This window comes from Peromyscus leucopus, chromosome 16_21, assembly GCF_004664715.2.
Source record: "Peromyscus leucopus breed LL Stock chromosome 16_21, UCI_PerLeu_2.1, whole genome shotgun sequence".
NCBI lineage: Eukaryota > Metazoa > Chordata > Mammalia > Rodentia > Cricetidae > Peromyscus > Peromyscus leucopus.
This window is the reverse complement of record NC_051084.1, coordinates 16,572,223-16,586,349: the sequence shown is the minus strand read 5'-3', so window position 1 is coordinate 16,586,349 and position 14,127 is coordinate 16,572,223. Positions and strand designations below refer to the sequence as shown.

Here is a 14,127-nt window from a genome sequence, read left to right as displayed (position 1 = left end):
GATGCTTATAAAGCACAATAAAAACCAGCATGGCATGATAAACCTGAGGGAGAAAAAGTAGCAAACATACATTGGTGGTAACCAACAGCTTTCTAGTGGGTCTTAATCTCATTTTGATGGATTGTTTCCTGTGATCCTTTGGCCATAGATGGTATATGTCAAATAGGACATGGGAGGAAATTTAGCAAAAGAAGTATTTTAAAAGATGTGGAAAATTTTAAAAATATCAATAATGGATTGCTATGTATGTATTGTGTGTGGATTATCATGGAGCTAGCACTAACTGTAAGTCTATTCTCAACATACCATCTGAAGTAACAAAGCAAAGTCTATGTAACCTGAAGGTGCTTTGTAGAAACCAGACTTTCTGTAGATGCTTGTAGACAGTAATGTGAGGGCACAGCAACTGCAGGATCTGTGAACATATGCCTCCAGAGTTCCTGCTTGGGCAATACTCCAAACCAACTGTTGTCTCACTGTCCACTCTTTCTCTGAAGGTTCCCATAATCTATACTCAACAAGAAACCAGATCATTCTTCTGAAATCAGCCTTGAGGGAAACAGCCATGGAAGAAATACCAGTGGGTAGGGGGCCAGAGGAAAGGAACATAGAACACCCAAGACATGTACAATGAAAATTGAGTACTCAGTTACCAGTGACTTTGTTTAGAGGAAGGACTATGGAATGGATTGGCAAAGAGAAAAACTTCTACTTGTACATGTAATTCAAAGTGTTTGAATTTATTTCTCAAATTAGTGAACATTTGAAGTATTAAAAGCTTATAGGACACATTGAAATATTCCATAAAGCACAGACTTCATACTGTTTCTGCAAGGACAGAGTGAATACAGTTATTAGAGTTAGATACATTGATTGTGAATAAATTCATTGAGGTAAAAATCTAAAACTGCTGCATGACACCTGTGAGAAAATTGTAACAAGTGGATATAAGAATACATAGTAGTTCCCATATAAAAATAAGTAAATAAAAGAATACATAGTAGGTATTATTCATTAAGTAGTAGACAGATAACTTTCTCGTTATCACCTTTTTATTATGATTAAATACTAAATATTTAAAAGTTTTTTTTAGTATTTCTAGATTATTCATAGCAGATATTGCATTTTCACTACATATTATTTTTGCTATTCTCATGGCTTTTATTTCCCCTTATTGTTATAATACAGATAAATTAAATCTCAAAATTTTTTATGATATCCTTAAATAAGGTGACATAAAAAATTCTCATTTAAATTACCGAGAATAACTGATTCAAACAAGTCCATCTTGAATTGTATACATTTTAGCTGCTGTTCAGTGTGTTGGGAAAATGAATTAGATTATTTCAAAATGCACCCCAATGCAGCAGAGATTGGCACCCAGCCTTAGCACAGCAGGTAACTAATTGTGTGCGTGAAGCATGTCCTCAGAGAGCTCTTTCCCAAGGAACCGTCTCTATCTAGTCACTCAGGAAAAGGGTAAATGGGTTGCCTCTGGAAACAATTCCCAAGGGTCTCAAAATAGAAAAGAATGATGGTAACTTATAAGCCTTCTTGGTGTTTCCTATTATTGTCTTCCTAATTTGAGATTTCCCTCCACTTTGGCACCTTTGTATGAACTGAAGAACCGAGAGTTCTGAAGCAAATCTTAAACTCTAATGTTCATATCAGAGTCTCTTTGTCTTCTGAAGAGGACAATTTAAGTACCTTCCTTTATAATTACTTTTTACCAAGTAAAGGGGGTTCATCGAATAAGGTAAGTAAAGAGACACCTGTATTGACAGACATGCATGCCAAGGAAAGGTAGAAATTGTGGGTTGTAGTGTCTAATTAGCACACAGAAAACACAGCTTCATTTCAAAAAGCCATTCATAGGCTTTTGTTATATCTTTTCAGTGGCTCTAGAAAAAAACTAGACTTTAATTTGTAATTCATTTCTTTCTCAGTCTATCACTGAAACCAACCTTAGAAGCCCTTAAGTTTCCAAAAACACTGTATTCCTCAGATGTTGATTACCTGAGAGAATTATTAATGCTTTAGTCAGTCATTTGATCTTTTAAAGCCACGTTTAAAATGTGATTAATTTTGTTCATATGTTTAATCCAATGTTTTGGTATCTGATTTTAAAAGTCTTCTTTAATGAAGGGTGTTTTCAAAATAATCATGGCTTCTTGCAACCTCCAAAGCCAAAAAGTACTGCAAATATAAATGAAATGCTGTGTGTTATCAAAAGGAACATGAATGTGTTATGCTGGTATGAGAATGCAAGCAGAAGTGTGGACAGCATGCCACCAGGAAATCACCTGTAGTTTAGCAGTGATGTTAAACACTGCTAGACCATGTGAGTTGAAATAGTGATAAATCACTGGACAAAAAAATACAAATCTTTCACTTGTCACCATCCCCATCTGCCTCCAGTTCACCCACAAAATCTATTAACTCTTCCTAGGGAGATCCTCCTGCCCCTCCTAGACCCCTCCTCTTTATCTAACCCCTCTGGCTTTATAGGTTATATTATGGCTATTCTTTACTTAACAGTTAACATCTACTTACAAGTGAGTACATATAATGTTTTTCTTTCTGCATCTGGGTTGACTCTCTCAATATGATTTGTTTTAGTTCCATTCACTTTTTTTTGTTGGGCTCCTAATAGTGGGAGTGGGAGTGTCTCTGACCCTCTTGTCAGCTACTGAGACCATTTTCCTCCTACTGGAGTGCCTCTTTCAGTCTTGATACAAGGGTTTATGCCTGGTCTTATTGCATCCTATTATGTCACATTCAGTTGATATCACTGGGAGGCCTGCTCTTTTTCTTAAGAGAAATGGGAGAGCAGTGGATATGGGGGAGAAGGGAGGTGTGTGTAGTGAGCTGAGAGTTGAGGAGGGGAGAAGGCTGTGGTTATGTGATGTATTTTATGAGAGAAGAATTAAGAAAAAGATAGTCAAAAGTCATTGAATTCAAGAACTGTACCATAATATTTCATAACAATAAATAGAAAATCCAGAAAATTTAAAGATGGAAGACTAAAGATAAATATACTAGGAGGTAAGTCACATTCATCTTAGGAGAAATGGGAATAGTAAGGTGGAATACATATTTATATGAGAGTTAGATAAATTTAATTATGGAAGAATTTGTGGAGACTAAATCTAAAATTGCTCTTTGCTTCACTAATGCTTCACCCATGTTTGGAAACTATGATTATAGCAATGTTAAGTACACAACTTCCAGTAATGTAGGTACGTTACAGTTTTTGAAATTTTTATTTTATAATCATAATAATTGATAAAATGCTCTCATTTTATATTTCTTCTAAAACACAGAGATGAGATTCACATGTAATAAGAGTTTAGCCTAAGATATTAGAGGTGCTTATCTTAATATAGTCAGCTCAGAAGCTAACAGAACAAACACTTAAAGTATCATAAAATATAGAAATAAGATGCTCTGTTCCCTGTGGAACACACAATCAACATTGGGAACAGGTCCTAAAGGATTTTAAGAGTGGGGAAAGCTTATTAGAGTGCTTATCACAAAGGACTCATTAAGAAGTTCTTGGAGAGACTGTATAGATGGCTCAGCAGGTAAAAATATTGACTGCTCTTCTAGAGGAGCTGGCTTCTATTCCCAGCATTCACATGGAGGCTCACGACCATCAATAATTCCAGTTCCAGGAATCCTTTGACCTCTTCTGGCCTCTGTGGGCACCAGACACACATGCTATGCACAGACATATGTTGCAGGCAAAACTCCCATACCCATAAAATGGTTTTTAAATTTTGTGTTAAAAAATAGAAGTTGTTGGAATGATTATTTTACTAACACAGAAGTTTTTCCTTCCTGTTTTTAATGTATGGATATGACCTATGATAATGTATAGTCAAACAACATGACTCATATCTTAATCTGAGTAGCTTCTTATAGAACCTCACAAGGTGCCTGTGAGCCTTCAGTGAAATGAAGACTGTGAAATCTGCTTCTAACTATAAGAAAACAGTCTGCTATAAAGCTGCTGATTGACTAGAATAACTAACACTTGGTCAATGGAATGTTAACATCATATTTGAATACTAATTTTGCAGAGAAGACTTTTTATAAAAAAAAAATGTGTATTTTTCAAAACATTGTTATACTCTGCTTCTTGAATTTGCTGTATGAGCATTCATTTTAGCTACAAAGTAAGGGAACAAATAAATCCAGGACATAGAAAATTACTGGGATTGGAATGTCACTTTGTTTGAATTAAGTTACTTGCTTAAAAAGATTCTTAGAGTTGAAAAATATATTCCCAATATCAGTGTGACTAACAAAAAACAATGTATCCCTGATAGTTGAAAAATTTTTATACTAAAAGAAAGCATTGTGCTCAATTTTCAAAGTAATACAAGATGGATAAGTTAACTAAAATTGATCATGAATTATTGAATGCTGAAACATGGATGAAACAGTTACACAATAAAGCTCATAGATGCCAAAATAACAACTAATTCATTTAGATTATAAAATAGGAGACTGTTAATAACAGTACAAATACGAAGAATAGTGTTAACAAGGTTTGTACTATTTTTGTCAATCTCAATTACACAGAAGAGGTTTGTTTAGATCTCAAATGTCCTCATTTCTCATATAGAAGATTTGATGATTCAGCTCCAGAAACAGAACTGAAAATGTCAACCTTTCATACTTGGAGCTCAGAGCTCTTCTTACGATCTTCTCTGACTGATTCCTGAACATGTTTATATGATTCTACAATGCCTTCAGCACTGCTGTTAAAATTGGTTCCTCAGCTTCATGCCACATGTACTTTCAGATAATTGGAAATTCCTTTTAAATTTAACATCATAAATAGAATAAATCACCAGTTTCCAGATTATGTATGTTATTTGTGTTCATGTAGAAGTATGTATGTGTGTAAGTGGGTGTGCATAAATGTTTGTGTGCTGTGGGTGTGTTGTGCATATAAAATCGAGAGTCCATGTCGAGTTTTTTCTACATTTGATTCCTACTTTATGTTTCAAGACTGTGTCTCCAACTGTAGCTGGAGATCTCTCCAGGCCTGCTGGTGCCAACAGCCACTCAGACCCAAGTAAACACACAGAGACTTACATTACTTATAAACTGTATGGCATGACAGGTTCTTGCTATCTAGTTCTTATAGCTTAAATTAACCCATTTCTATTAATCTACAAGTTGCCATGTGGCTTGTGGCTTACTGGTACATTACATCTTACTTCTCATGGTGGTAGTGGCAGCTGGTAGCATGCTCCTGACTCAACCTTCCAATTCCCAGTATTCTCCTCTCTGCTTATCCTGCCTATACTATACTTCCTGCCTGGCTACTGACCAATCAGCATTTTATTTATCAATCAATTAGAGCAACACATTTACAGCCCCAGAAAACTGGAGGTCATCAATTCAGCTACTCTAGCTGGCCAACAAGCCCCCCAGAATAACCAATCTTTTCTTAACTAGAGCTGGGATTATAAAAATGTGTTTCTCTTGCCAACATTTTTACCTGAGTACTGGAGATGAAACTCAGGTCCTCTTGCTTTGGCAGAAGGCTCTATACTGACTGGGTTAAATCCTAAGCACTCCCCCCTTGTTATTTCAACCACAGAATGACAACTGTCTTCTACAGTCACAGCCAATGAATCATGAGTCTTTGCTAGTCCTATAATACTAACATTCTTGATAATTTTTTTACAATAGGTGAATCAGATTGCAGAGAATGGCAGTAATCAATACAAGTCACCCAGAAGAGTTCATTCTACTTGGCTTTTCAGACCATCCTTGGCTGGAACTCCCTCTCTTCATTATTCTTCTGGTAACATATCCACTGGCCATGACAGGAAATATTGCCATCATTCTGGTGTCTATATTAGACCCCCATCTCCACAGCCCCATGTATTTCTTCCTCACAAACCTCTCCTTTCTAGACATGTGCTACACCACAAGCATTGTGCCTCAAATGCTAACTAACCTAGGGGGCTCCACAAAGACCATCAGCTACATGAGGTGTGCAGTTCAGCTTTATTTCTACCACACAATGGGGGGCACAGAGTGTGTCCTCCTGGCTCTTATGTCCTTTGACCGCTATGTTGCCATCTGCAGACCTCTGCACTATACCCTTATCATGAATCAGCGTACTTGCCTCCTGTTAGTGTCCACTGTGTGGCTGATAGGAATTTCCTATGCTGTCTCAGAGGCCACTGTGACACTGCAGCTTCCACTATGTGGCCACAATGAAATGGATCACTTGGTGTGTGAGATTCCTGTTCTGATAAAAACTGCCTGTGGTGAAAAAGACACTAATGAGCTTGCTCTCTCTGTGGTATGCATTTTTATTTCAGCTGTTCCTCTATGTTTAATTCTTGCTTCCTATGCTAGTATTGGACATGCTGTACTTAAAATCAAATCTTCAGAGGGAAGGAAAAAGGCCTTTGGAACATGTTCCTCTCATCTTGTAGTTGTTCTCTTATTCTATGGCCCAGCCATTAGCATGTATCTTCAGCCCCCCTCCTCTATTACAAAAGACCAACCCAAGTTTATGGCTCTCTTCTATGGAGTAGTGACTCCTACTCTGAACCCCTTTATCTATACCCTAAGGAATAAGGATGTAAAGGGGGCATTAGGTAACCTATTCAGGAACATTTTTAGTTCAAAGTGAAAGTTTATAGACATCATAAAAAATAGTTAACTAGGGGCTGGAGAGATGGCTCAGAGGTTAAGAACACTGGCTGTTCTTCCAGAGGTCCTGAGTTCAATTCCCAGCACCCACATGGTGGCTGAAAACCATCTGTAATGAGATCTGGCTCCCTCTTCTGGCCTGCAGGGATACATACAAACAGAACACTGTATACATAATAAATAAATATATCTTTAAAAAAAATAGTTAACTAATAAATGGCTTTTCCTAGAACTTGTTCACTATGCAAAGCTTATCTTTATATTTTGTATGAGTTCTTGTAAAAACATGTCTTGTTACTTGTGTTCTTTATAATCATGCTAGGCAATGGTTAATCTTGGATACTATCAACCAATGTGGATGGATGCTCTGATTAGAAAATATACTTGTAGTGAGGTTAGTAAAATCAGAAATACTTTTTTCAGTGCTAAAAGAATTGTTTAATTTATGATAAAATTACATTGTTTCAAGCCAGTTGTCATGAAACCCACATCGTAATTATTGTTCATCAACAATTTCTTAATTTGTCATTTGTGAAATAAATTTTTACTCTCTTAAAACTTTCTCAGTTTCTTTTGGGAAATCTTGCTATACAGAATGATTCAGAAACTGCTTTTAATAAACTATCTTTTAAGTTCATAGACTTCATTTATGTGGATGCTAATGAAAATTCATTGTTAATTTTTCTTAAATATAAAAATGTGCATATATTCTATATGAGGAATTGAGGAATTTATCATTAAATACCAAAAAGAGTAAGATAAAAGATGAAAACACATTTTTTTAACATTTATTTTGAATATCTGGGTCAGTTAAATAACAAGAAAGTAGTAGGTAATGACAGCCTGAAGGATTTCTGTGCATATGCTTGTAGCAAGATGGAATGTCTTTTAAAACCATGAAAGAGTCAGGATTTGTCTTTTGCATATAATCTTGAAATAGAATTTGTTTATTTTTTTCACAATATGAATTTTCATAGCTATGTAGTTTTCACATAAGGGTGTTTAAAATCTACATCGCTAACAGTTTAAATAGCTAAAACAATTCTAGGACTATTGCTTAGAATCTAAATTTTATCAAGAAATTAGTTAAACTTCATTATACAAATTGACAGATTAAATAGTTGGGTGTATTGAATTAGTTTATGGATAAATAAAAACAATGTAAAATAAAGAGCTAAAGACTAGAAGAAAATGCAATAAGTGTTAGATTCTTTGGACCTGGTGGAACCAACTGTTGTGAACATAAAGAAATGGGTGCTGGGAACTGAATGTGGGTTCTCTGGAAGACCAGCAAGTGATTTTAACTGCTAATTCCTCTCTTTAACCCTCTTTTCCTGTGAATTTTATATTAGATAGCTACACTGCTGTGAGCAAAGGAATGGTCAGAAGGAAAGCAGGCTCAGAGTTGGGAACTTATGAGGAAATGGAGATATTTTAGTAAAACATTGCAAAATGTCAGTCAAATGGAAAAGTAAGCTCAAGAGACCTACTGTACGCCATGCTTACTATAATTAGTACCCATACACTTTGTACTTGAACACATCTAAGAGAGTAGACCTTAAAATTTTTCATTGCAATAATTTATGTTATAGTGGACATAATTAGTATCTGGAATAAATTTTCTTACGACATACACGTATATAAATTGTCATCTAAAATTCATATTATTGTGTTGACTATACTTTACCATAAATTTGCAAAAATTTAAATGAGGAGAGATGTTACTATATTTCATGTCTCAAATCATAGATTCCACAGTACATGGTGGTACAAAAATATTATTTAGGTGGTTTTAAATTTAATGTTCTTGCTATATTTAGCTTAAAATACTGATAATAGATGAACAATAAGGAAAGCTGTTTTGGAGCCTACTATATAACTCTGATCAAATTCGACAAAAAAGAGTTAACTACAAACAGGACAAGGTAGTTTAACAGAAAGTTTTAGTGTAAATTTTTTTTGATCAGTCATGTTTGGATATACCTTAGGTCTCTAGCCTATCTAGTCTCTGGTACTAGACTATCCAAACAGTGTCAGGTATAAGTTCCTTCTTATGGTGTTGGCCTTAAGTTAAATCAGACATTGGTTGGCTACTTGCACAAGTTCTATGCCACCATTACACCAGCATATTTTGCAGGCAGGGCAGACTTTAGGTAAAAGGTTTTGTGTTTGGGTTGGTGTATATGTTTCTCTTTTGGTAGCCTGTAGAGTACTTATGTACAAAAGAGACTAGAATATAGGGGTGAAACTTCCAAATAGTCACCAGCTTGACCTACCTACTTTTAATGAGTTGTGAGGATATTGTCCTTGACAATGGGGACCCACTGTCAGTTTGCAAAGTACAACCTTTTGTCTTAGCATCATCCTGGGTTATTTGGGAATTACCATGGGACCCCTTGACCAAAAACTCAATTGTATACAACCCAGACCCTCCACTGAAAGCTTTGCCTGGCTGCAAGAGTTGGTCAGTTGAGACTACATATTATCCATTACTAGAAGTCCTCATTAGGATTACCTTCAGAGACTCCAGGAACTTTCCATTGCACTAGGTTTCTACACCATCCTCCAAATGTCTCCCTAATTCCAGCCTGTCTCCTTGCATTCTCTCTTTCACTCCCTCAACCTGATCTCCCTTTTTTCTGTCGCCATCTGCTCCCAATCTACTTGTAACATCTATTCTATTTCCCCAAAGCTCTCCTCTTTACCTAACCTTTCTGAGCCTGTGGATTGTGGCTTGATTATCATTTACTTAACAGTTAATATCCCCTTCTAAGTGAATACATATCATGTTTGTCTTTCTGGGTCTGGGTTATATCACTCAGGCTGATTTTTTTTCTAGTTGTAATTTTTAACAGCTGAGTAACATTCATTGAATAAATGTACCACATTTTTTTAAATCCATTATTTGGTTGAGAAACACCTAGGTTGATTCCAATTTCTGGCTATTTAGAATAAAGCTAAAATGAACATAGTTGAGCAAGTGTCCTTGTGTTAGGATGGAGAGTCCTTTGGGTATATGCACAAGAGTGGTATAGCTGAGTATTGATGGTAAATCAATTCCCAGTTTTCTGAAGAACCACCATATTGATTCGATATTAGCTGTACAAGTTTTTACCACCACCACCACCACTACCACCACCACCACCACCACCACCACCACCAGGAATAGACAAGTGTTCCCCTTGATCTACATCTTCTCCAGCATGAGCTGTCACTTGTGTTATTGCATTCAGCCATTCTGACAAGAGTAAAATGGAATCTCAGAGTTTACATTTGCACTTGCCTGATGGCTAAGGATGTTAAACATTTCTTTAAGTGTTTCTTAGCCATTTGAGTTTCCTCTATTGAAAATTCTCTGTTTAGATCTGGACTGCATTTTTAATTGGATCATTTGGGTTTTTTGATATCTATTTTTTGAGGTCTTTATATATTTTAGATATTAGTCCTCTATCAAATTGGAGTTAGTAAAAATTTTTTCCCATTCTGTAGGCTGCCATGTTGAATGACAGTGTCCTTTGACTTATAGAAGCTTTTCAGTTTTATGATGTTTCATTCATTAATTGTTGATCTTACTGCCTGTACTATCAGTGTTCTGTTTAGAAAGTCATCTTCTGTACCAATGCATTTAAGATAATTCCCCACTTTCTCTTCTATCAGGTTCAGTGCCTCTGATTTTATGGTGAGGACTTGAGTTTTGTGCTGGGTGATAAGTATGGATCTATTTTCATTCTTCTACATGCAGACATCCAGTTTGACCAGCACCATTTGTTGAAGATGCTATCTTTCTTCCACTGTGTATTTCTCACTTCTTCATCAAAAATCAGGTGTCTATATGTATTTGAATTTATGGCTGGGTCTTCAATTTGTGTCTATTAATAAACACGTCTATTTTTTATGCCAGTACCATGTGGTTTTTACTACTATACATTGTAATACAACTTGAAATCAGGGATATCTCAAGCTGTTATTTTACTTAGCAGAAGTATAGTTTTAGCTATATAGCTTTTTTTTCTTGTTTTGTTTTTCTGTATGAAATTGAGTATTATCCTTTCAAGGTTTGTACAGAATTGCACTGGAATTTTGGTGGGCATTCCATTGAATCTGTAGATTGCTTTTGATAAGATAGCCATTTTTATTACGTTAATTTTACCAATCGATGAGCATGGGAGATCTTCCTGTCTTTTGCTGTCTTCTTCCATTTCCTTTTCCAAAGACTTTAAGTTTTTACCATACAAATCTTTTACTTGCTTGGTTAGTTACCTCAAGATATTTTATATTTTTGAGGCAATTGTGAAAGGCATTGTTACTCTGATTTCATTCTCAGTCTATTTGGCATTTGTTTATAGGCAGGATAGTGATTTATTTTCAGTTAATCATGTATCCAGTCACTTTGCTGAAAGTGTTTATCAGTTGTAGAAGTTCCCTGATATAATTTTGAGTCACTATGTATACTATCATATCATCTGCAAATAACAATACTTTGATTTTTTTCCTTTTCAACTTGTATACCCTTAATCTCCTTCAGTTGTCTTATTTATAATGCCAAAACTTCAGGTGCTATATTGAATATGGAGAGAGTGGACAACATTGTCTTGTTCCTGATTTTAGTGGAATTGCTTTGCATTTTTCTCCATTTAGTTTGATATTGGCTATAGGCTTGCTATAAATTGCCTTAATTATGTTTAGGTATAATGCAAATTAGTATAGACAGCAAATTAGATACAATCCTTTGGATTCACAAAGATAAAATAGATAATGGAGTATTTTCTCTGAATTTGTCAAATGCAAATGGACTAGACATTGTTGATGTAGTTATTACTTGTATACATTGTGTATAGTTATTGTATTTATTGTGTAAGTTTTTCTTATATTAATTATAATCTTTTATTAATTTAGACAAAAAAAAGGAAATGTGGTGATATATTATGTAGCCCAATAAAGTTTGCCTGGGGGTCAGAGGACAGAGCCATCTACTAAATTAGAATAGAGGTCAGGCAGTGGTGGCACACACCTTTAATCTTATCACTTGGAAGGCAGAGATCTGTCTGGATCTCTGTGAGTTCAAGGTCACACTGAGCTACATGAGAGAAACAGAACCAGGTAGTGGGGACACACGCCTTTAATCCCAGGATGTAATGTGACAGGACACAGAAAGGTATATAAGGCATGAGGAAAGAGGAACTTCTGTCGAGTCTGAGGAATTTGTAGAGGTAAGCTAGTGGCTGGCTGTTCTGCTTCTCTGATCTTTCAGCTTTCACCCCACTGTCTGGCTCTAGGTTTTTATTTAATGAATAAATTAATTAATTAATTGGTTTTTCGAGACAGGGTTTCTCTGTGTAGCTGTGGTGCCTTTCCTGGAACTCACTCTGTAGCCCAGGCTGGCCTCAAACTCACAGAGATCTGCCTGCCTCTGCCTCCTGAGTGTTGGGAATAAAGGTGTGCTCCACCATTGACTGGCCTGGGATTTTTATTATAAGACTTTTAAGATTCATATTACAAAATACCGTTTTAATATTTATGAATTTATATATATTTAGAAATATTTTATTAATTTTTTAAGATTTCAAACATGGTATTTTGAACATTTTATCCATCTCCAATTCTATACCCATCCAACTTTGTGTCCTCATTTTTATAAACTAATTTAATCCCATTAATGTCACCTTTATATTCTTAAGTGTGTGTCTGTCTATTGGAATGTGTTAGTCCTACTGGGGACCACACCCTTAATTAAATCTTTGTTTCTGGAAGCTGTTAACTCCTCAGCTAGGGGTGGGACTTCATGCCCATCTCTCTTCTCTATGTTGTGGTTTTTGTCTGTCTTGAGCTTGAGCAAATCTGTAAATGCTGTCACAATAGCTGTGAGTTGATATGTACAGCTTCCCTGTTGTGTCTGTAAACACTATTTTCTTGCAGTTATTCATGACCTCTGATTATTATGGTCTTTCTTCCTCCCTCTTCCACAATAATCCTTGAGCCTTGAGAAGAGTGGGACATAATATAGATTTCCAATATAGGACTGAGTATTTCACAGACTCTTGTTCTATGCACCTTGAATAGTTAGTTATAGGTCTTTCTGTTAATTGCCATCCATAGCAGGATGAAGATTCTCTGATGATTTGAGAAATGAACTGATCTATGAGTATGAAATGAAGTCATTAAGAGTCAGTTTAATGTTGTCACATTAGCAAAATAATAGTAGTAGCCAATGTCTATCTATTATGGGAAGTAACATTATATTTCATTTTCATGTTTCTATCAAGATAGTGTATTTTGACCAATTGTTCAAAATTATTAGTTATTAGAGTTAGATATATTGATTGTGAATAAATTCATGGAGGTACAAATCTAAAACTGCTGCATGACCCCTGTGAGAAAATTGTAACAAGTGGATATAAGAATACATAGTAGTTCCCATATATGACCTAAAAAAATAAATGAATGAATAAAAATAAGTAAATAAAAGAATACATAGTAGGTATTATTCATTAAGTAGTAGACAGATAGCTTTCTCATTATCACCTTTTTTATTATGAATAAATACTAAATATTTAAAAGTTTTTTTTTAGTATTTCTAGATTATTCATAGCGGATATTGCATTTTCACTACATATTATTTTTGCTATTCTCATGGATTTTATTTCCCCTTATTGTTATAATACAGATAAATTAAATCTCAAATTTTTTTATGATATCCTTAAATAAGGTGACATAAAAAATTCTCATTTAAATTACTGAGAATAACTGATTCAAACAAGTCCATCTTTAATTGTATACATTTTAGCTGCTGTTCAGTGTGTTGGAAAATGGAATTAGATTATTTCAAAATGCACCCCCATGCAGCAGAGATTGGCACCCAGCCTTAGCACAGCAGGTAACTAATTGTGTGTGTGAAGCATGTCCTCAGAGAGTTCTTTCCCAAGGAACCTTCTCTATCTAGTCACTCAGGAAAAGGGTAAATGGGTTGCCTCTGGAAACAATTCCCAAGGGTCTCAGGAATAGAAAAGAATGATGGTAACTTATAAGCCTTCTTGGTGTTTTCTATTATTGTCTTCCTAATTTGAGATTTCCCTCCACTTTGGCACCTTTGTGTGAACTGAAGACCCGAGAGTTCTGAAGCAAATCTTAAACTCTAATGATCATATCAGAGTCTCTCTGTCTTCTGAAGAGGACAATTTAAGTACCTTCCTTTATAATTACTTTTTACCAAGTAACGGGAGTTCATCAAATAAGGTAAGTAAAGAGACACCTGTATTGACAGACATGCATGCCAAGGAAAGGTGGAAATTGTGGGTTGTAGTGTCTAATTAGTACACAGAAAACACAGCTTCATTTCAAAAAGCCATTCACAGACATTTGTTATATCTTTTCAGTGGCTCTAGAAAAAAACTAGACTTTAATTTGTAATTCATTTCTTTCTCAGTCTATCACTGAAACCAA

The 14,127-nt window shown here is 35.3% G+C and overlaps 1 protein-coding gene across 1 annotated transcript; it reads left to right on the top strand.

Moving 5' to 3' along the window:
* Positions 1–5,728: 5,728 nt before the first annotated feature.
* On the top strand, positions 5,729–6,667 carry LOC114688334 (olfactory receptor 2B11-like). The gene has a single exon (XM_028862931.1). It carries the CDS (start codon positions 5,729–5,731, stop codon positions 6,665–6,667), a length of 939 nt encoding a protein of 312 aa, XP_028718764.1.
* The last annotated feature ends 7,460 nt before the right edge of the window (positions 6,668–14,127 follow it).